Source organism: Danio rerio, chromosome 4 (assembly GCF_049306965.1).
Source record: "Danio rerio strain Tuebingen ecotype United States chromosome 4, GRCz12tu, whole genome shotgun sequence".
NCBI lineage: Eukaryota > Metazoa > Chordata > Actinopteri > Cypriniformes > Danionidae > Danio > Danio rerio.
Genome location: NC_133179.1, coordinates 36,454,141 through 36,478,109, shown reverse-complemented (window position 1 = coordinate 36,478,109; position 23,969 = coordinate 36,454,141). Strand labels below are relative to the sequence as shown.

At 37.6% G+C, this 23,969-nt stretch overlaps 2 protein-coding genes and 2 long non-coding RNA genes across 7 annotated transcripts in view; 3 read left to right on the top strand and 1 right to left on the bottom strand.

Moving 5' to 3' along the window:
* The first annotated feature begins 2,096 nt into the window (after positions 1 to 2,096).
* On the top strand, positions 2,097 to 2,740 carry LOC141381729 (uncharacterized). The gene is made up of 3 exons (XR_012402373.1): positions 2,097 to 2,184; positions 2,513 to 2,555; positions 2,653 to 2,740. It is a non-coding gene; the product is annotated as an uncharacterized lncRNA (long non-coding RNA).
* Positions 2,741 to 6,041: 3,301 nt separating this feature from the next.
* Positions 6,042 to 22,916, top strand: LOC141381655 (uncharacterized). 4 transcript variants are annotated; one of them, XM_073947533.1, is made up of 4 exons: positions 6,042 to 6,107; positions 7,072 to 7,218; positions 16,314 to 16,373; positions 18,533 to 21,187. In XM_073947533.1, the coding sequence occupies exon 4, from the start codon at positions 18,697 to 18,699 to the stop codon at positions 20,164 to 20,166; it is 1,470 nt and encodes a 489-aa protein (XP_073803634.1). In that variant the 5' UTR covers positions 6,042 to 6,107; positions 7,072 to 7,218; positions 16,314 to 16,373; positions 18,533 to 18,696; the 3' UTR covers positions 20,167 to 21,187. The 4 variants fall into 4 exon arrangements, with proteins under 4 accessions (XP_073803634.1, XP_073803635.1, XP_073803633.1 ...); XM_073947534.1 differs by lacking the exon at positions 16,314 to 16,373 and adding an exon at positions 9,174 to 9,336; XM_073947532.1 differs by lacking the exon at positions 16,314 to 16,373 and having other exon boundaries at positions 18,533 to 22,916.
* Positions 6,042 to 23,969, top strand: part of zgc:173607 — a 791,925-nt gene continuing 773,997 nt past the window's right edge. The window contains exon 1 of the mRNA XM_073945505.1: positions 6,042 to 6,107. The gene's annotated coding sequence lies outside the window, so the exon portion shown is untranslated. The remainder of the gene's footprint in view (positions 6,108 to 23,969) is intronic.
* On the bottom strand, positions 17,652 to 23,506 carry LOC141381732 (uncharacterized). Its single transcript, XR_012402377.1, has 3 exons — positions 22,886 to 23,506; positions 19,282 to 22,749; positions 17,652 to 19,026 (listed from the first exon to the last, which is right to left on the bottom strand). It is a non-coding gene; the product is annotated as an uncharacterized lncRNA (long non-coding RNA).

Below are 23,969 nucleotides of genomic sequence, written 5' to 3'. Positions count from 1 at the left end.
CATCTAAAAGAGGGTCTGCACTTTTTCCACTTACAGCAATAAATTTGATATTTACCCATTAGTTAAATAAAGTTCACAACATCAGAGAAAGAACAATGTAAATCAGCTTTGTAAAATAAAATATCTTCTAGAACAATAGGGGAGACTGAAATCATCTTTAATGAAAGCCAAGTACACAGCAAATTCATCAGAGTTAAATTCTCGGTGTTGAAGCATTTCAGAGTGAAGTGTTGACGTTAAAGAGTTAGATTTTGACAAATGAATATAATAAGAGTTAGAATTGATTTTATTCAGTGAGAAATCAAGGAGTTATCTTTTCAACACTTGGTGGTGTTATTTCCAACATCCTGGAATTCATGCAGCCCCATTCACTGAAGAATTTTCCAGACGCCATTTTCCATCTGAGGTTTAGAACAGCAACTGGTGAGTCAAACTACCTAAATGTTGGTATTTTACTGACTTTCTTTAAGGAAATACAGTTGTAAACATATTGTTAAGTTAATAACTTAAGAATGGAGTGACAATTTTAAACTTCTGCGGTTCATTCATGGTCGTTTGTGTATCTAGCTTAACTGCATTACTATTCACTTCTTTTCAAGAATGTTTTTATATATGCTCACGCATACATAGTGCATAAAAACATCAAATGTACATGTTCAACACATTTCTGTCACGCTTAATGCCATTTTGTGCGTTGTTACCCATCTGTAAAATAAAATCGACACTTCTCCTTTAATTCGAAGCAAACTAGCGAGGGAATCCCCGGAGCAGCCTAGCCTACTCTGCCTGGATGCTAACGGCAACACAGGACGGTTTCCATAAGCTCTGGAGAGTTTCTAAAACATGTCTGGTGAGTAAATGAACATATGCTTACTTGTAAAAGGCTTCCTGACTAAAACATATGATTGTTTGCTATTCGTGTACGTTAATTTGGTTATTTTAAACACAGCGGCCCTTTTAAACTGGTTCATTCGTGGCCGTCCATATACCGTTAGTTCATAGACTCGCGTGATAACGTACACTTGAATTATATTAAGTGTTGACAACCATTAAAGTCGGAATGTTAACATTAATGTCTTTAAATGACCACGTTTGCACTTTCTCAGACATTTAAGGTTACAGAAGTCTCCCGGAAGTTGCACAAATGCACAGAGACTCCCAGATGCCCAAGTAACTTAGATGCCCGCAAATGAATGATAATCTCCTGGAAATCGCGCGTCTCCCGCCCGGTCATTAAACACTTTGCACACCCCTCTCCACCGCATCCCTCCCAGCTCTTCAGGTATGTCGCGCGCAAGTCACCCCCACCGCTCTTTAGGTACGTCGCGCGCAACTCATCCCATTGCTCCTCAGGTACTCATCTCTCCCACTACCTCCCGCAAATCAACTCTGTATCTCCCGAAAATTACTTTTCCCAACTCAGGATGTCTGACGTTAGTTAGTTAAGCTATTTATGTAGCCAGGAACATCTTAGTCAAGCTTTTTCTCCCGCATGATATTGTGCTTAAAACTATTGGCTAAACTTAGCATGTACTGTACACAACATTTCCGTTTTATTAAAGACAATTTAGTGCGTTGTAAACAGCCACCTGTCTGTAAAATTAATCAACTGATTCATATTTGAGCACCCTAAAGATTATACAGGTTTGATTTGTAGATTTATTATCAATAATCAACATCTGAATCAAAAGGTATCTAAAAAAGTGTGAGGCATACTTTGTGATGTTCATCTTTCCTTTTTATCTGAAGGTTATGCATATGTGTTAGATACTAATGTGTTGTTGTTTTTTAACAGCCACAGTTCTCTATACAATAACACAAGACCCTGTGACGCTGGCTGATTAGAGACGGATGGTGTATTTCCAGAGTTGGTGAAATGACCAAGCACACCTTCTTGGTCATATGTGGTGATAATAATGAAGGTATGTTTGATAAAGTTCTGTATTTGTTTCACAATAAGCTGAGAGGGTATTAGAGCATTAGAGAATAACAAATGACACAAAGGTGATAAGTTTTGTATTGTGGGTGAACTATTACTTAAATAATGTTTTGCTCTTTACTTTGCACTTTTCCTCTTCTGCTTATCCTAATATTTTAGATTATATTTGGACTTGAAACATCTGCTAGACCCCAGGAAAGGTGGCGTCAATACTGGACCTGAAAGGGCCTAACAAGTTGAATCTGGTAAAGAAACACGCACGCACGCACACACACACACACACACACACACACACACGCACACGCGCACACACACGCTTACAGAAAACTGTAAGTTTATGGATATTTTTTACACTGTGGCCAATATTTTGGGGAAGTCAGCATCACTAAATGATATAAAAGATTTTAAGCTCCTCTAAATTTTGCTCCAAGTGTTGTGTTAAATTCAGGATTCTGGACAGACAGCTGCCTGTTTTTCCAGTTCTAGTCATAGTGGTTAACCTAATTGTTTTTGGAGATCCAACAGTGATGTATGTGTTTTTTCTACTTTTCCATATCCTGTCACCTCAACCAGCTGGGAGAGTGAAGTTGTGGATCATCATGAAGATTTTCAAAAGGTGAGTTTAGATTTCTTGAATGTTTTATTTACTTTAAATGTTCTTTTAAATATATCATAGAATTTGATTGGTATTTGTTTTCAAACATTTTTCTTAGTCATGCTGGAGTCTTGAAGAGTTCTTAGATGAGCATCACCCTATATCCGTGCATCAGGAACCAGCAGACGAGCGATCAGCAGCTGCTACATCGTCATGGATAAAAAGGTCATCCTGTGGCTGGGAAGCACTTCATTCACAGGAACTGCTTGATGAAATTTCTTAGCTCCAGTTTGTTTTCACACAAGTTTACAGCATTTATACTTTCATTTAAACTGCTGTGTTTGATATGGAGGAACAAGGAAACACCAGAAGTGAAAGATTTGCATGCCAAGTTGTTTAAAATGTAATTTCAGAAGAAAACTATGCGTTCAAAAGAAAACTATGAGTGACGCTATATTGAACTTTCAAATTGCTCTGATAAAACATCAAGTTTGGACCAAAGGACTGAAACAGCCTTTTTGAGCATTGGTCATACATATTTTGTTGATACTGTCTGTACTAATAAAACATTTAAAGCATATTTGACATTGTTACATTTTAAAAACTGAATGAATTGTTGAATGAAGTGGTGAATGTTTTCAAATAAAATGTCTTTTCTTTTGTAATTTACAGTCTATTTGACCTTTTTACCATATTTACACTCAAGAGAGTTGAATAAATTAACAATATATTACACCAGGCGGTGTTAAATATAGTTACATTTTTTAACTCTGCCCAGAGTTAAAATTAACCCTTACTTCGGTGTCAATGTGCCAACCCTTTTGAAAGTGTTGATTTAACTCTGTTTTGAGTGGACCCCATGAGACACTTTCAAAGTGTTGAAATTAACACCCATAGAGTTGTTTTGGGTCCCCATATTTTGCTGTGTAGTTAAATCTATAAATTCAATATTATTTAAATTTATTTGGAAAAATAAATCACATTATTTACGTAAGAATCATATGGTCAAAGAGTATGAATATGGAGGTTTGAAAGCAATCGATTTTGAATGTCTTCATGGCACTTTTAGAGTTAAATAGTTGAAAGAGTGTTTAGCTAAGCCTTATTCAATTTGGCATCATATCTCAAATAATTTTTTCAAAAACATTGGTGGCCTTGAATTTTTATTAAGATGTGATTATGATTGTTCAAAACTTTCTTTGAAGCTGTCTAATTTTCATAAGCAAGCACTACTTTTTTGGAAAATTATATTTACCTATAATTTCCCCCTCATAAATCCACTCTTTGGAATAATTGGGCTGTTGTTATTAACAGAAAATCATTGTTTAAAAGTGACTGGTACAATAAAGGCATTATATTTATTAATGATTTATTAGATGAAAATGGACTGCTACTATGTCATAGCAAACTTACGGGAAATTTATAGTAAAATTTATAGCCAATGTTGATATTTTCTATAGTAAATGTAACAACAAGCTTATTTACAAAGAATTTAAACACGCCTTATCATGGGTGATTTTAAGTGATATCATCTAGGAGTTGTTTAACCCTTAGTAGAGGACAAAGCTTTTACCTTTTATCTTAAATATCCTGTAGCACCTAAGGTTGAGGAAACTCATTACAGAATTGTATTCAGGATATATCCTGTGAATTAGTTTATTCAAAAAAGATTTAACTTTAATGTTGACAAGTGTAGATCTGCTCAAATCTTCCAGAAACACTCGATCACTCATTTTTTTATTGTGAATTTACTTTTAAATTCTGGTTTGACATCCATACTTGGCTTTCATTAAAGATGATTTCAGTCCCCCCTATTGTTCTAGAACAGGGGTTTTCAAAGTGTGAGGCGCGCCTCCCCAGGGGGGCGCCAGAGCATGTCAGGGGAGGCGCGGGAAAAAATATATTATAATAAAAATATAATTATTAAGTTTAATTATTATATGTATTTTTTAATTATATTTAAACGTTTTAATTAAACAAAGCAAAAAAAAAAAAACTAATACGTCAAATATAAAAAAAACCTTTTTTACCCAGAAGGCCATAGCTGTGAATTCACTTCTGTTTGGCAAGCCTGCCAATACAGGTATATGCCTGCTAATACAATGGGTCGGTTTCTGAGACCTCCCCGATTCAAAGCTGTAATGAAGTTCACGGCCCTTTGGCCACCGGGAAGATGAAGGCGGAGAACCGACGCAGTTTTAAAATGATTTATAAATAACAGTGACGGCAGCTCCGTCTAAACCAAAACAAACGGACGGCAGCTCCTCACGGAGAGTGCCGTCAAACTGAAAGCAAAAGTATCCACTTACGCGGTGGCCTCACTCCGTTCCCACGGCTCTCGGCCACGCCCCCTCGCCACAAAAGCCTTCAAGTTCAGGGCTTAAACCCAAAAGACGACGATATGATGATCAGTATTTAAGTTTAGGATTTACGTAGACAGGACCAGCTGATGAACCACGACCTTTATGTCTGGTATGTCAAAATATTTTGGCTAATGACAGCATGAGACCCACTAAGCTTCGACTGTTTTGACTGGGATGGACAGTTTTTGGATCTGTTCTATTCATATTGAACCATCATCCTAGTTTTAAAAACGTTATATTAAAATACTTGTTATTATTTTTTTTTTTTAAATAATTGCACTTTCATGCAAATGATGATAAAAGTGAGTTAACAGTCTGACATCTGTCTGTGTCTTTATATATACTGATATATATATATATATATACATATACATACACACACACACACACACACACACACACATGTGTGTGTGTGTGTGTGTGTGTGTGTGTGTGTGTGTGTGTGTGTGCGTGTGCGTGCGTGCGTGCGTGTTTGGGAGGAGGGGGGCGCCAAAGGATAAGTTGCGTCAAAAGGGAGGCCCACTGTCTTAGACTTTGAAAAACCCTGTTCTAGAAGACATTTTATTTTACAAATGGGATTTACGTTTTTCTTTCTCTGATGTTGTGAACTTTTTTACTAATGGGTAAATATCATATTCATTGTTGTCAGTGGAAAAAGTGCAGTACCTCCTTCAGATGTTTTCTTTCTGAGGTAGAGAAAGTGGCTCACAGCTTCAAATACTTCAGAAATCACAGTAAAATAACTGAAGCTCTCTGAACTTCATATTTATTGTTTTTTTCATTTAACAATGTTTTGTTTTTCCCTTGATGTAGATCTTTTGTACAGCTCCTTGTTGCAGTTGTAACAATTTAAATTTATTTTATTTATTTTAATAGTAAATATGCCTTGCGATGTTGATTGTTCCCTGTTTTGTGATGTAAACGTTTCGCAACAATAAACACTTAGACTTAGTGGATTAAACAAGTTTTTAAAAATTGTGTAAAAATGTTTGGATTAAAAGTTTTGATCAACTGCCAATACTGAATGTCTGTGTATGTGAAAGAGATAGCAGATATGTTGTGTGAGGTGGAAAACGAGGGAGAAATTTATCATGTCCTCACTGCAACAGTGAGTGGCAAAAAAAGCTGAACAAAAAAGACTTTTATTTTGGCGTGGTGTGTGACGTCATAAGGCGGCGCCGCTTCCGCGCTGCAGTTCAACCAGAGGAAGGTTTGTTTCACAACTTTACACAAATATAAACCGATTGATTAAAGTTTTAGGTTTTTCTTCTGATATTATATACCTGTTGTTGACTATTATTTTAATTCTTTATACAACGAAGTACTATTTTAATCACAGTAAACGAGGGCAATTGTTTGAACAGAAATGTGTGTAATAAGTGTTTTAAGGAAGGTTTAATTTTTTTAAAATAGCATAATGTCATTCCAGTATAAGTATACATTGTCATATATATTTAAAAAATATAGTTTTTATCAGGTCATTTGTGGCTTTTGTTTTCTTGTTGACTTACCTGATTTATTTTTGTTAATCCCTCTCATATAAACAAACTGTTGAAGCAAGTGTTGAAAAGATAGAGGTAAAGTTGGTTTTATAGTCGCACATTCTGACTTTCCCTTTGATAATATAGTTTCATAAAAGTATTATTTGCAAACTCTAAACAGTGAAATCATATTAGCAGCCAATGACTATCAAAGTACAACATTGTTCACAGTCAAATAAACAGTGTTAATGTTGTTTTCAAGTCACACTTGCATGCTAATTCTGATCATAGAGGTAAAGTTGATTTTATATTCGCACATTCGTTCATTTAGAAGTCTCTATGTTGTTTATAATGTTACTTTGAATATTCGATCTGAATTAGCATGCAAATGTGACTTGAAAACAACATTAACACTGTTTATTTGACTGTGAACAATGTTGTACTTTGATAGTCATTTGCTGCTAATATTATTTAGCTATTTAGAGTTTGCAAATAATACTTTTATGAAATTATATTATTAAGGGGAAAGTCAGAATGTGTGAATATTAAACCAACTTTACCTTTATATTGTTTCTTGCTCAGAATTACCCGATTCATTTTTTTTAATGACTATATAAGAAGTTATTTTATTTCTGTTCATTGTTTTATTTATTTTAAACAGGACATTTTTATTGTTTTGTCCATTTTAAACAGGATAAAGTGTCCAAACGCAGATAAAAACTCCTGAAGCGACTGATCTCCACACTGTTATAAAGATGGCGTTTATTAAAGAGGAGAGTGAAGATGTGAAGATTGAAGAAACATTCACAGTCAAACGGGAAGATCTGCAGGAACAAACAGGTTGGTTTTCATACCGATATATTTTTAATATTAAGAATGCTAAATAAAATCCATATTGCAGCCCTTGTAATATGATTTCGCTATTTAGAGTTTGCAAATAATACTGTTATGAAATTATATTATTAAGGGGAAAGTCTGAATGTGCGAATATAAAACCAACTTTACCTCTATGCCCTGAGTGTGCTGATAGAGGTAAAGTTGGTTTTATATTTAGATATTCAGACTTTCCCCTTAATAATATAATTTCATAAAAGTATTATTTGCAAACTCTAAATAGCGAAATCATATTAGTAGCCAATGACTATCAAAGTACAACATTGTTCACAGTCAAATAAACTGTTAATGTTGTTTTCAAGTCACACTTGCATGCTAATTGTAATCGAATATTCAAAGTAACATGGTAAACAATACAGACTTCTAAATGAATGAATGTGTGAATATAAAACCAACTTTACCTGTATAATGTGCTGGCTAGTTCTCCTAATCCACATAAGCTCTCATTGAAAGACAGGAATGAGTTTCTTTCTTGTTACTTGTTCTAATTTATTTTGTCATTATTTTCTGTATTATTAGTCTCCAATTTTCACTACCTTCTTAAGGATATTGATTCTCTTCTTCTCCTACTGTTTGTAGAGTCCTTGAGCACTGGCGCTATATAAAATAAATAATAACAATCAATTTAAAAAGTTTAACTGAGCTGACGATATTTGACCTACAGTATTCTCATAGAAGGTATCTGCTATTACAGTGATAGTGTTGGATTAGTACTTTCCATTTGCATATGTCACATTGATCACAATTCCCTTTTTTATCAACTTCTTTAGGGGTTTAATCTTGTTTTTGTAGTTGTTACTAGTTCTCACAGATAGTAACTGAGTTAGAATTACATCATTATTATAATAACTAATTACCAGGGCTATTGTGTTTAAAAAGGGTTTCTGCAGGGTCGTAAAATGTCTTAAATTCCAAAATCTAACTTTTAGGCCTTAAAAAGTCTTAAATTTACTGTAATATTGTGTTGTAGGTCTTAAATCTTTTTAAACAAGTCTTAAGTTTCCTTTGTTGATGTTTTGTTACCCAATCTGGTCAAAACCCATACGATCACCAACAATCCATCTCAATAAAACTTTTAACTTTTTATTCAAAAAGGACATTTTAACTCTATTTATCATAATGGTAAGGACCGCTGAGGACATCGACCTGGACAGATTGCTGTGCATAGATTTAGTTTAATATAGTTTTTAAAACTTTTAAAACATTTGTTCACTTGTTTTTTTATTTTAAAGAAAGTTTATTTTGGAAAAAAAAATTGTGGATCCAAGTAGAGCTCTCGTGTTTTTACACAATATTTAAGATCTTTTACTAAGAAATATCTAAAATATTTTAATGTTATTATTATTATTATTATTGATTTATTTTTGTATTATTAAATATTGAATATGAAATATTTTTTGATAGGACAAATAAAAAAACTTTTTCTTCTGGGCCATTTGAAAAATTCCTTAATCTAAAATTTCATTCATAATGGTCTTAAAAATGTCTTTAAAAGTCTTAAATTTAACTTAAATTTATCTGTAGAAACCCTGATTTAAAGTATGTCAGAAAACGTGGATGACTAACTTTAAATATGCTGAATGAAATAGACACTAAAATAATTAATTATTATAAAACATTGTACAGTATTCTTAACTATATAATGTTGCTGTGGGACGATGTGAGACAAAACAAATTAAAGTGAAACAATAACGTTTAGCATTGCACTGACTACAACTGGCCAACAAACTAGTCTAAAAAAGACTTTTGGTGCTTAAGAACTGTATTGCAGCATGCTGATGATATGCAAACATTTGAGTGTAGAGCTCGTCAGTATTGATCATATTCTTCACGTACCAGCAGGTGCCGCTATTGGAATCTTTTTGCTTTTTAAAGAATACATTTTTAAATCCTTAAAACAGTGTAATGCTGCCTGTCTTTGATCTTGTGGGGAAAACCGGAGCACCCAGAGAAAACCCACGCCAGCTCGGGGAGAACATGCAAACTCCACACAGAAATGCCAACTGACCCAGCCGAGGCTCGAACCAGCAACCTTCTTGCTGTGAGGCGGCAGCACCACCTACTGTAAAGAAATTTAAATGTCATTTTTGGAATGAAACATAGCTGTAAGGCTTGGAGCTTACACTGCTATTCTGAACAAATAGTCGGAAACAGATAGCAGTTGAAGGATGGTGTGTTTAAATCCATTATTTATCAGACTCCATCAAAGTTGTTAGCATCATTGATAAAGAGAAAGAATCTCAAAGCTTAAAGCAAGTAAAGTTGTTTATTAAGTTACATGTTTGAATATACAGACAGTAGAATGAAACAAACTAACATACTATATAAAGAAATTAGCTGTAACATATGCACTGCTGAGCAACAAAGACAGTGAAATGAGGGAGATGCAGAGTAAAAGCCATTCTCCCAATTCAACACTTACCGTTCCTTATTATACCCTGAGCAAAGCAATCCCAGGTGAAAAAAAAATATGTAATTAAATGCAATTAAAATACACTAAAATACCCGCAAACAAATTTTTAGTGCATAGTTTTTTTTTTGTGTAAAATAAAAGTTTGATGGTTTTACACTATAAATATACTAATTAAAAGTATGTTTATACTTCAGTAGGACTTTAGTACACTTGACAAAAGTATATACTAAATACCAGTAATACTTAAATAAATTTTATTAATGTGTTTTTTAAAAGTGTGCTTTAAATGCTTTAAACATTAGTTGATTTTTAGTACACTGTTTACATACTAATCCTAAGTTTAAAATAAGTTAAAATATAGAAAATCTATTAGTAATGTATTGTAGAAGTACATTTTCCCAAAATACTTTTAATACTATAATTTTATAGTATATAATTCAATTTTATAATTTGTATATTCTTTTAATATATTACTATTATACTTTAAATTAGTCATAAATATATTTAAATGTTTAAAAGTAGGGTTCAAGTGTATTTCTAGTTGTAACTAAATATATATATTTTTAAAATACAGATTTAGTATGTTAAAAGCACATTTTAGTTCAATTTCAGGGTGTCTCAAAATAGCACAGTTGAGTGCACTTAGATGGTATTAAGTTTATCTTAACATATACTTAATACTATATTTTAGTACATTAAGTACAAAATTAGTGTGCGAAAATAGAGCACTTATAGTGCATTACTGAAAAGTGTACTAAGTGTACTTAAATAAATTGCCTACATTTCAGTCACACAAAGAACAAAGTCACGTACAAGAATGTCTTGTCCTTCTTTAATTAATAACTAGCTACAATTCACAGACCTTCGACAGGGACATGTACTGTAACTAGATTAATGGGATTATTACTCTCCTAAAAACTGTTTTAGTACTATTGCATTCTTATTATTCAACTATTTTATTGATTTTTTAAAAAGTTTTAAATTTTTCTACAACACACATATTGAACAACAAATTAACATGGTGCATAGCTACAGACATACTCAAACCCCATATAGAAAAAGGGAGAAAAATAAAAATAAATTAATAAAAATAGATCAAATAAATTAGGAAATTAGGGATAAACTCTCACCAAGGATATAATAACCTCTGAGCGTTCAATGTAGGAGAGGAAAGGCTGCCAAACCTCTAAAACCTTTTTGTAGAGTCTCGGATGATGTATTTAAGGTGCTCGAGTTTAAGATGTGAGAACAATTCTAATCTCCAATGTTTGTGGGATGGTGGGTTTGTTTTTTCCATCTTAGGAGAATCAGACGTCTGGCCAATAAAGAAGAAAAGGCTATGATCTCTATTACATATAGATGAAAATGATCTAAAAATATTGGCCCAAAATTTATGTAATCTAGGGCATCGCCAGAACATCAGATCTGCTGACTTCAAACCACATCTGGGGCAAGATGAATCTGACCCTTGATACATTTTTGCCAGCTTGCTCCTAGATAGGTGAAGCCTAAGAAGCACCTTAAACTGAAGAAGACCATGTCTAATAAATGCAGGGGATGAGTGTACCAGTTCTATGGCATATTGCCAGGTTGTATCTGATATTTCTAGTCCCAGTCTGTCTTCCCATTTTTGTTTTATACAATTTAGGCAAGGGGAGGCAGTTCTTTAGACCACTTCATACAACATGGACATCATACCCCTTTGATATGAGTCCATATTTACCAATTCATCTATCCAACATGCTTATGGTTGGTTCAGTGAAGGAGAGAAGTGTTTTTTTTTTCGAAACTATGGACTTGAAAGTACCTAAAAAAAATTGTCTCCAAAACAAGAGCTTCATCAAATACCTTACACAACAGTGGTGTTAGCTTGGCAGTAAACTTCTTATAAAACTCGGCCCGAAGCCATCAGGGCCTGGTGCTTTTCCGGTTTTCAATTTTTTAATTGCATTTTCAATTTCAGAAGGTGTTATATTACATTCTAATGCCAACTGATCTGAATCACAAAGGTATGGCAATTCTAAATAATTGAAAAAGCTCTCAATACGTCCAATTTCGTTTACCTCAGAGCTGCAAAGGGTTTTATAAAAGTGTTTAAATTGATCATTAATTCCCTGTTAATCAGTAATAATACTGCCGTCTTCCTTACTAACTGCTGCTATAAAACCAGCTGCTGAGGATTGTTTCAGTTGGTAACACAATAACCTGGCAGCTCGTTCACCATGTTCATAATGAATCTAGCTTGATCTTATGTGGAGATCCTTTGCATTTTCACTTGTCAGGGAGTCATATTCCGCTTGCAAAAGGAGTCTTTTCTAATGGAGCTCTTCGGAAGGTGATGTTGAGTGTAGCTGATCAATTGTATTATTTAATTCATAATCTCTGTAAGCCGTTTTGACATTCTTTTATTTGCGATAGCTTAATATTAAATAATCTGTCCTTTTATAAATGCTTTCAGAGTATACCATAGGATGCTCAAACTTATCTCTGGGGATTCGTTTATCTCAAGGAGGAAATAAATTTGAGCATCAATAAATTTTACAAAATCGTCGTCTGCCAAGAGTCTTGAGTTAAACCGCCATGTATGTTGGAGGATTCCATTGCCTGAAAACATAGCTTTAGAGAGACTGGACAATGGTCCGAAATAACAATACTACCATACTCTACTGCTGACATTAATGCCCCATTCACACGGGGCTTCAGCATCAACGCTTGACAGAAAGCGTGTCTGAAGTTGGGGCTGACGTAATCGTCATAGCAGCGTTAGCCAATGAATTTACACAACAATAGGCCACAGTCTGAGCTGGTGTATTTGCATACAGCGATCTGTTGGCTGATGCTTCCATCGCCGCTTGAAAAGTTGATCAAGTCCCAACTTTTGCAGCGAACAATGATTCTGAAGCAGCGTCGACGAATCCACAATGCAGTTCGGCAATGCCTGACGTCACCCATTCAAAGTTAATGGGAAGTTGCCCCTTGTGAATGGGGCGTAAGGGACGTAACTGCTTGTCCAGGAGAAAATGGTCAATCCTGGAATAGGTTTGATGCACAGGTGAATAAAATTCAGGAGGTTCGCCTCCTAAAATTAAATTGTGTGTGTCAAGACTAGGCAAAATTGAAAATAAATCACTGAAAATGTGTACATTGTCCCAATTAGGAGCAAACACATAGGCCAGGACCACAGACATGTTAAAAGTTTGGATTATTATGTATCTGCCATTTTTATCCAGCACATTTGACTCAATGACAAACTGTACATTCTTATGTATGAGTACAGCAACGACCCTACTTTTGCTATTGAAGTTTGAATAATATATTTGTGTATAGCCTCCTCTATTAAGTTTAGAATAGTCATTTTTCAACAGATGCGTCTCCTGCAAATATACAATATCTGATTTGAACTGTTTTTAACTGATTTTAATTGTTTCGTTTCACTGGGTGATTTAGCCTCCGCACATTCCAACTGGTAAAGTTTGTCTTTACTCCACCCATTTTATGGGCTGTTGAAAACATTTATCAGAAGCATCCGAAGCACCCGAAAGGTATCTGTGGGTTTTGTATGTAGGGGGATGTGTGAGGGAGAGAGAGGAAAGAAATAAAAAGGAAAAAAAAGGTGTGATCGCACATACACTTTTATAAACACGAAACAACACAAGATTGAAACCTTGGTGTAAACTTACACACACTTCCACCTACTCACACTCTTAAGGCTGATTTATACTTCTGCGTCAAACGGCGGCGTATGCTACGGCGCTGACGCATAGCCCTTCGCCGTGGCCGTCGCCGTCACTGACGTGCACCTCTCAAAAAATGTAAATACACGTCGCAACGACGCATAGCGTAAGCTCTGTGATTGGTCGGCTTGGTAGCGCTGACGAGTCTGGGCGGGACCGAGAGTGGCGCAAGCGATTGTTTACAAGTGTGGAGTCCCGTGAAGGAGCTCCGGATGGAAAGTTTTGTTTAGTGTTTACCTCATAGTTAAAGTTGTTGCACGTCTCCCGGTTCCTGCCTCAAAATGAGCGAGTTTGAGCCAATTGTAAATCTCGGAAGTGTTCAGGAAAAGCAAAAAAGCCATGAAGAAACTCGACACAGAGGAACATTTACACCTCTGTGCCAACTAGCGTTTCAGAAGTGTTAATGCAGACCAACAGAGACAGCGCGCAGAAGTATAAATGCACAGCCACGCGGGTTGCCTGCGCCGTGGGTTACGCCGGTCACCTGACGCAGAAGTATAAATCAGGCTTTAGCTAGCTGACCATGTGGGACCTCACGTATAAAACAAAACCATTTGAACAGCGCTTGATGTTTTACGACAAAACGACCTCATTACTGACTAAATATACTTGGGAACTAGAAATAACAACAACCAACATGTGCTATAGTGGTTATTTAAAAGTTAACCGGAGAGCGACATTAACATTTGTATTGTCATTCACAGCCCAGTGTACTGTTGTCTTTATTTCAGTGGCTTTCTTCAAAATATCCTCTTTTTCGGAAAAGTAGTGGCATTTAATCACGAAGGCGCTTGGCGGTTCCTTGTCATCCACTGGTTTGCTGCATAGAGTGTGGTGTGCCTGGTCCAGAAGAGGAGTCTTCTCGAGGTTTAGTGTATCTTTTAGAAGTATCTTGCATGATAATATGCTGTCATGGCTATAAATATATATATATATATATATATATATATATATATATATATATATATATATATATATATATATATATATATATGTTGCTATAATAAAGGCCAATGAAGAAAAAATGGCCATGAATATCAAATCACTTTTATTGTCACATCATCAGCAGCACGTGTGCTATGATGAGTGAAACGCTTAGGTGCTGGCTCTACACAGTACAAAATACAGACAGTGCAAATATAACGACTGTGCAAAATTCAGATAGTACAAAATAATTTGGCAGCATTATAATTGTTGACAGCGATATGTATAATGAATATGTGTACCCATAGTTGTAGGCAGTATTGTTTTAGGTATGTATTGGTTAAAGTGCAGTGCATGCTACATATACATGGTGTGCAGTGAGGGGTAATAAGTGTTCATCAGCCTGATAGTCTGAGGGAAGAAGCTTTCCTTTAGTTGGCTGGTGCGCGACCGGATGCTGCAGAACCATTTGCCTAAGGGTAGCAGAGAGAAAAGTCTATGGCTTGGGTGGCTGGAGTCGCTTATAGTTCACTTGGCTTTCCTCATGCACCGCCTGGTGATGTCGTGATGGGAGGGAAGCTCACCTCCTACTACGCGTCCAGCAGTTCACACAATCCTATGTAGGCCTTTGCGATTGCTGCTGGTGCTATTTACATACCAGGTGGTGATACAGCCACACAGGATGCTCTCCACAGTGCAGGTGTAGAACGAGCGGAGGATGTGAGGGCTTATTCCAAACCTCCTGAGACGCCTAAGGAAGAAGAGGCGTTGTTGTGCCTTCCTTAGCACTGCGTCTGTGTGAGCAGTCCATGTCAAATCCTCAGCAATGTGTACTCCAAGAAACTTGAAAGTGCTGACTCTCTCCACTGGTGTCCCGTTGATGGTGATGGGGGTGTTTTCTCTATTCTCTTTCCTGAAATCCACCACCAGCTCCTTTGAAATGGAGGGGTTCGTGGATGTATTAAATTTGGGTGTGAAACACAATAGGCAGTCGGTCAGAACTGAGTGAGATGGTTACTTAATTGAAGAGAGGCACTCAGGGTATTAGATGTGATTTTCATTTACTGAAGCACTTGGTATACAATGGAACATATGTGTGGTTTTCTGAAACAAATAAACAATAATCAATACAGATGTTTCACAATAAACATTAATAACTGAACAGCATACTGCAAGTCTAGTAAGAAAATAATGGCCCAGTAGATAACAAAGGCGCAATTCTCAGAGTGTCACATGAATGCACATGATGGCAGGGTCTTTGTCTGGGCATGTCCAACTTGAATGATCACTGCAGGTAACCAATTATCGTCGCATAACTTTTAAGACACGCACACTGTAGCACAGCATGCCAATAGTGATTGTTTTGTTTTTTTTTGCCGATTGAGTTCGATAGCAGGTGTTATCACCAGCGTTATCTCCCGTGTGCACTGTCGCTCTCAACTAGTTCTTAGCTCAGCCCACCTCGATGATACTGCGTTGCATTGTGCACTGATTGGTTGGTGTCATCCGGGACGTAGACATCAGCGGTCCTTTTGCACATCCTTGGTTTTGCTGATGATGAGTGAGAGGTGGTTTTCCTCACACCACTGCATCAGAGTGTGAACCTACTCTCTGTAGGCCGTCTCATTATTATCTTTGATTAGGCCCACCACTGTTGTGTCATCAGCAAATTTAACATAGACGTTGGAGCTGTGTTTGGCTGTACAGTCATATGTGTACAGGGAGTACAGGAGTGGACTGAGAACACAGCCCTGTGGATCACCAGTGTTGAGGATCAGTGTGGATAAGGTAATGTTGTTCATTCTGACCTCCTGGCGTCTGCTTGACAGGAAGTCCAGGATACATTTGCACAGAGAGCTGTGTAGACCCAGAGCTTGGAGCTTCACCACTAGTTTGGCAGGCACTATAGTGTTGAATACTGAGCTGTAGTCCACAAACAGCATTCTCACATATGTGTTTTTGTTTTTCAGGTGAGACAGAGCAGTGTGCAAGGTGAAAGTAATTGCAACATCAGTGGAGCGATTATTCCTGTAAGCAAATTGCAGAGGGTCAGTGTGAGCAGGCAGTACAGAACAGATGTGCTTTTTAAACAGCTTCTCAAAGCACTTGCTGATGCTGGGTGTCAGAGCAACTGGACGCCCATTTAAGCATGTGGTTTTAGATTATTTCAGCATGGGCACAATAGTAGCTGTCTTAAAGCATGTGGGAACCACAGACAGAGAGAGCGAGAGGTTAACGATGTCTGTGAAAACCCCCGCTAGCTGGTGTGCGCATGCTTTAAGTACACGTCCAGGGATGCCATCTGGGCCGTAGCTTTCCGGATGTTCCAGAAAGATCTCGTTACGTCTGCTACAGAAACAGAGTGTGCTGGCGGTTTTGGTATCGGCCGCGGGAGCGCACAGTGTGTGGGTGCTGTCCTGGGCTTTAAAGCAGGTGTAGAACGAGTTGAGCTCATCCGGGAGAGATGCAGAAATGTTTACAGTGGCGGGTTTGTCACTTTTAAAGTTTGTGATGTAATTAAGTCCCTGCCACATACTCCTCCCCTCTACCTTGTATCTCTGTATTGATGTTTTGCTGCTTTGATAGTTTACCTGAGGTTGTAGTTTGCTTGTTTTTGTTCCTCAGCATTTCTGGATTTATAGGCGGAGGTTCACACTAATAGGGCTGTTCGAACTTCGCCATCAATCCATGGTTTTGGGTTGGGGTAGATACGAACAGTTTTTGTTGGGACCATGTCTTCTATACACTTTCTGATGAAGCATGTAACGGTGTCTTGAGTAAACTTTAATGTCGTCATCAGAAGCTGCACGGAACATCTCCCAGTCCTCATGATCAAAACATTCTTGAAGTATGAAACTCGATTGGTCCGTCCAGCTTTGAAACGTCTTGAGGGTGGGTGGTTCCCGTTTCAGTTTCTGTCTGTAAGCAGGCAAGAGCAGAACAAAAGAGTCATCTGATTTGCTTAGCGGTGGGCGGGGGAGGGATTTGTTGGCTTCCCGGAACGGAGAATAGCAGTGGTCCAAAATTCGGTCACCACGCATGTTTGTGGTGATATGGTGATATGATATATTTTGGAGTGATTTTCCTGAGATTGGCATTGTTAAAGTCCCCTGTAACAATAAACGCTGCCTCTGGGTGTGTGGTTTCCTGCTCGCTTATGCTCCCATTCAGTTCCCTAAGCGCCTTCTGTGTGTTGGCTTGAGGGTGGATGAGGGTGGCCAGTGTGGTTGGCACCGAAGCGTAAGGTATTCCAGATCAGGAGAACAAAATGATCTAACTGGATGTATGTTTCTCTTATCTCACCATGAGTTAATAAAGAAACAAACACCTCCTTCTTTGCTTTCCCCTGTCGGTTCTTTCATTCTATCCACAGTATCTTATCCATAGTATTCTATCCATAGTATTCCCTGTCTGCTAAACAAATGTTAGAAAAACATTTTGTTGTAATTATGAATATATACAAATAAAAATAGGCCATTGTTACGACCCCCTCGTTCGAGTTGCAACATAAAAGAGCTCAGACAACAAAAAAATTATATATGCAACTTATTTAATATACACAACTAATAAAACAACAAATCAAGAAACAAACAAATGTCTAGGGGAAAATGAAGAAAATAACTAACTTTAGCTACACATATAAATAATGCCAAACAAAACCATAAGGTTGCCGAAATAAAGAGATGGTCTTGATGCGAGGACGGCCAGTAGCCACACTATCCTACACAAGCTAGCTCACTCTCGCATTTATATGCTTTGAACCAATTGGGGAGTAACCATGGCACCTAATCAGGATCTGCCACATCCAAACTAGAATACAGGGGTCGTCACACCATTTACACCTTTCAAATCTGTGTCTTATCAATGTGACCAAAATTACTTTTATGATCAATTATGTAAGAAACTTTGAAAACTAGACTGACAGCGTTTCAATTTACAATGACTTCTATGTTAGGCGACTATGACACAATTTACATTGTAAAAGCAGTAGATAAATAAAGATTAATTTAATTTGCTTAAATGTGTACAGGTTAATGACTGAACAAAATATGATCTGATTTTATTTTACATTTAACATGCATCAAAATAAGTGTGTGTAGCCAATGTTTCCAGTGTCTTTTTACTTTTCAGCTTTTGATGAGAGATTTTTAGACTTGATGAAAACTAATCTTTTATTTATTTATTTCAGACCTAATTGAAGAGAATGAGAGGAAAGAGGAGGAACATCATGTCAAAATTGAGGAAAAAACTAATTTACAGACTAATGGTATTTTGAAAAGGAGAGACAATAATTGTTTCACCTGCACTCAGTGTGGAAAGATTTTGGCAAGCAAAAGAAAACTTAAGATTCACATGATGATCCACACTGGAGAGAAACCATTCACATGCACTCAGTGTGGGAGGAGTTTCAACCGCTCATCACACCTTAATCACCACATGAGGATCCACACTGGAGAGAAACCATTTACTTGCACTCAGTGTGGGAAGAGTTTCAACCGCTCATCACACCTTGATCAACACACAAGGATCCACACTGGAGAGAAACCAATAACGTGCACTCAGTGTGGGAAGAGTTTTCGCCAATCATCATCCCTTTATAAACACATGAGGATCCACACTGGAGAGAAACCATTCACATGCACTCAGTGTGGGAAGAGGTTCAGCCAATCATCAAACTTTAATCTACACATGAGGATCCACACTGGAGAGAAACCATTCACATGCACTGAGTGTGGGAAGAGTTTTAACTACTTATCACACCTTAATCACCACATGAGGATCCACACTGGAGAGAAACCATTTACTTGCACTCAGTGTGGGAAGAGTTTCAACCGTTCATCACACCTTGATCAACACATGAGGATCCACACTGGAGAGAAACAATTTACTTGCACTCAGTGTGGGAAGAGTTTTAACTACTTATCACACCTTAATCACCACATGAGGATCCACACTGGAGAGAAACCATTCACATGCACTCAGTGTGGGAGGAGTTTCAACCGTTCATCACACCTTGATCAACACATGAGGATCCACACTGGAGAGAAACAATTTACTTGCACTCAGTGTGGGAAGAGTTTTAACTACTTATCACACCTTAATCACCACATGAGGATCCACACTGGAGAGAAACCAATAACGTGCACTCAGTGTGGGAAGAGTTTTTGCCAATCGTCATCCCTTTATAAACACATGAGGATCCACACTGGAGAGAAACCATTCACATGCACTCAGTGTGGAGTAAGTTTTAACTGCTCATCATACCTTAAACAACACATGAGGATCCACACTGAAGAGAAACCATTTACTTGCACTCAGTGTGGGAAGAGTTTCAACCGCTCATCACACCTAGATCAACACATAAGGATCCACACTGGAGAGAAACCAATAACGTGCACTCAGTGTGGGAAGAGTTTTCGCCAATCATCATCCCTTTATCAACACATGAGGATCCACACTGGAGAGAAACCATTTACTTGCACTCAGTGTGGAAAGAGTTTCAGCCAATCATCAAACTTTAATCTACACATGAGGATCCACACTAGAGAGAAACCATTTACGTGCACTCAGTGTGGGAAGAGTTTCCACCAAGCGTCATCACTTAATAAACACATGAGGACCCACACTGGAGAGAAACCATTTACTTGCACTCAGTGTGGGAAGAGTTTCAACCGCTCATCACACCTTGATCAACACATAAGGATCCACACTGGAGAGAAACCATTCACATGCACTCAGTGTGGGAAGAGTTTTCGCCAATCATCATCCCTTTATAAACACATGAGGATCCACACTGGAGAGAAACCATTCACTTGCTCTTAATTAAATTCAATTCAGCTTTATTTGTATAGCGCTTTTACAATGTAGATTGTGTCAAAGCAGCTTCACATAAATGGTCATAATAAATTGGATCAGGGTCGTTCAGTTTTTAGTGTTTAAGTTCAGTTCAGCTCAGTTCAGTGTGGTTTAAATCATTACTGAGAGTCCAAACACTGAAGAGCAAATCCATTGATGCATAGCTCTACCGATCCTGAACCATACAAGCCAGTGGCGACAGCGGAGAGGGAAAAAAAAACTTTACTGATAGGAGTCGCTGGTCTTAGATCCAATCAGTGACTCCGCATAATCTGAGGACCTCGGGATGAGTATGCCCAGGTGGAAATGAATAAAAAAAAAGAAGAATAATTAGCGTAGCTGCTGTTCATAGTGTATATAAGCAAGATGTAGAAACTTGTTTGGAAACCCGCTAAGTGATGCATTGAGTGTATGCTTTACTAAACAGATAGGTCTTTAATCTAGTTTTGAACTGAGAGAGTGTGTCTGAGCCTCGGATGTTATCAGGGAGGCTATTCCAGAGTTTAGGAGCCATAAATGAGAAGGCTCAACCTCCTTTACTCGACTTTGCTATTCTAGGTACTAACAGAAGCCCTGAGTTTTGAGATCTAAAAGAGCGAGTTGGATTGTAGCGAGACAGAAGATAAACAGGAGCTAGATTATTTAGAGCTTTATAGGTGAGAATTAATATTTTAAATTTAATACAAAACTTAACAGGCAGCCAGTGTATAGAGGATAAAATTGGGGTCTGTGGTCACACCGGACTTTTCTCTCCATAGACTTCCATTCATACGCACGCAAATGTGTCAGACTGGAAACGTAAGTTTGTGCGTCAAGTTTTGCAATTCACTGCCTTGCAAGGTTCAAGCTTGGTGAACTTTGACCTTGGAAATTGCATCACTTGACTATGTAAGACCCACACTGGAGAGAAACCATTCACATGCACTCAGTGTGGGAAGAGATTCAACCGATCAGCAAACCTTAATAAACACATGAAAATCCACACTGATGTGAAAGAGTATATGCGCTTTGAGTGTGAGAAGACTTATTACAGCTCCAAAATTGAAACTGCACCAGACAATTTACTCTGGAGAGACCGTACAAGTGTTTTTACAAGAGGTTTAATCAGTTAACACATCTGAAAACAACAGGATTCACACTGGAGAGAAACCGTACAGATCTGATCAGTGTCTACAGAGTTTTAATCATTCGGCGCCGCTTAAGAAACACATAGACAAAAAAGTTGCACACATGACATGAAGGCAGCAAAACATTTTCTCTGTGCACTGGATGTTTTATGTCTGAATAATGTTTGAAAAGGCTGAGTGACAGTTTACTGTTTTCCAACACTCCTACACTGCAGTAGGTCGGGTTGTAAATGTGTTGCGCTTCTCGCGTTTACCGTAAACACCGTGGTGGTGGCTGAAAGAAGAACTGTCATAAACATCTGGCCAACAGCTCCTCTGCAGCTTAAAATCTCTTTGCAAGTGATTGTACCAGTGCAGATAAATTTGTACTCTCTCCAGTGTATTCATGTAGCTAGTGTTGTTTTAGATGATGTTCACTGTCTGACTCCCTGAATGAGAGACATCACTGGGAAACCACCGCACATCAAAGAAGGTGGAGCTGTAGGACGCTTAGTTTGCAGTATACCAGGGCCTCAAGTTTTAAAAGCCCATTCAATTGTCCTGTGTTGCAGCTTTTATTAGTGAAGTTTCTTTACTTTTAGATTCTAGATTTTTCTAGTTTACTGCATTTACTTTGAGTCGAATACAAACTTGATGAATATTTTATGATTTAGGCAGAGCGACAGGTATTAAGTTTTACAATATTTATACACTGTGATGATCCCAAGACTCCAGATTAGAGCATGTGGTAAATTCTGATTGGATGCCTGCATTACTCATCAATGGGTATATAAAAGTTGTTGTGCTAGCTACCCCAGGACACTGTGGCTACTCGGGAGTCCACATGTCAAGACCTGCCATCTCATTGGCTCTTTAACCTTATGGTTTTGTTTTGCATTACTTTTGTCATGTAGTTGAAGTGTTGTTGTGATTTTATCCTAAGTTCTTTATCGTCATTATTATCCCTAGACATTTGTTGGTTGCTTTGATTGATTGTTCTATGAGTTACTTTTATAATAAATAATTTGCATTCAGGCTATTTTGTTGGCACTCTTATGGTGCGACTCTAACTAGCGGGTCATAACACTTCGCAAAATGTGGCCGGTTGTATCCAAGATCTTGTTCTTTTCAGTCATGACCATAGGTGAGAGTAGGAACCTAGAATGAGCAGTAAATTAAGAACATTGCCTTTCGTCTCAGATCCTTCACCACAACAGACAACCACATCAACTGCATTACTGCTGCCGCTGCACTGATCCATCTTTAAATCTCACATTCCATTCCTCATGGAAAACACTGATACTTAAACTCCATTTGGGGTAAGGACTCTCCTCCAAACTGGAGATGGCCACCTTTTTCCAGTCAAGCACAATGGTTTCTTAGAGGTGCTGTTTCTTTCCCTGCCATGTCACACTCAGCAGCAAACAGTCCCACTTACTGCATGCTGAAGTTCCATGTCCTATGAAGCCAAAAAGACAACGTTATCTGCAAATGGCAGAGACAGTCCTAGCCTGCACCTAAAATTCTGTCAGTAAAAATTACTGTATTTCTGAGATCAGCCTGAAAAATAACACATTCACAAAATAAAATGAATGGATGGATGGACATTGTAGTGGTGGAAGGGGAAGTTGGATGGCTTGTGTAGATGTTAGATGATCACACACACACACACACACACAAGTAATAGCTTCTAGCTTATTTTTATTACGTTCTTCAGCAGTATCATGCTTTTCTGTTCTGTCGCTCCCACCACCGACGTTCCCCTCTAGCTCCACCCACTTCCGTTACGTCACTTGACACACAATAAGCTACATCCCCCGCTTTTTTAGCAGGTGACAGGGCAACAAAAAGTAAAAAAATAAAATCAGGTAAATGTATATACAGATCTGGCATGAACTAACGCGCGCATGAAACAAAGTGATCTCGCATGGCCACGACATATGGCGCGTTAGCACGGAAAGATGGTCTAGCAAATAAAGACATGAACAGTAGGGGGCAGTCGTGTACTGTAACGCACTGTATTGAAGCCGGAGCATTCTTTACGCATCGTTATAACCTAGAACACTACTTCATACAGGGGCGTAGATGTAGGGTGGACGGTGGTGATGCTTAATATAAATAGTTAAGTTTTCTAATTCACCACTGAACAACAGCTGATTAAACATCTGTGTCCTTTGAAAAAAAGCAAGATGGAGCAAATTAAAAAATAAAAACGCAAAAAAAAAATGCATTTAGAAACAGCTGAGAGATCCCTCTTCCCTTCCTCACAATGGTTTGGTCCACTGCCCGTATCCCAGCTCATGCAAAGACTATAGAATATCTTAAAGGGACTTTGATCTCACCTACTCTATGCACACGGGTCAAGTGTGCGGCTGCCTAGTTAACCTCGAAAGCGATTCTCTTGGTTCTCAACGAGGGGTGCGGAGAGATAGGAATGGGGCACACATTGTATTAAGAGCCCCTTTTTCCTTCTGGAGAGAAAGTGCCCTTTTTCTGTTACTTTTTAAAATAATAATATAAGCCTATGCATATGTGAGTGTGTGTTCGATATGAGGGCAGCTTTCCCTGTATATATTAGTGCTGTCTATCGATTAAAAAAAATTAACTAATTAATCGCACCTTTTAAAAAAAATTTATCGCGATTAATCTCATTTAAAATACTGA

What these genes read in the sequence shown, in the direction of transcription:
- LOC141381655 (XM_073947532.1), top strand. Translation starts at nt 7,134, where the DNA reads ATGGCGTTTATTAAAGAGGAGAGTGAAGATGTGAAGATTGAAGAAACA. An exon ending in AGATCTGCAGGAACAAACAG is followed by an intron (nt 7,219 to 18,532) that starts GTTGGTTTTCAT and finishes TATTTATTTCAG; the next exon opens with ACCTAATTGAAGAGAATGAG.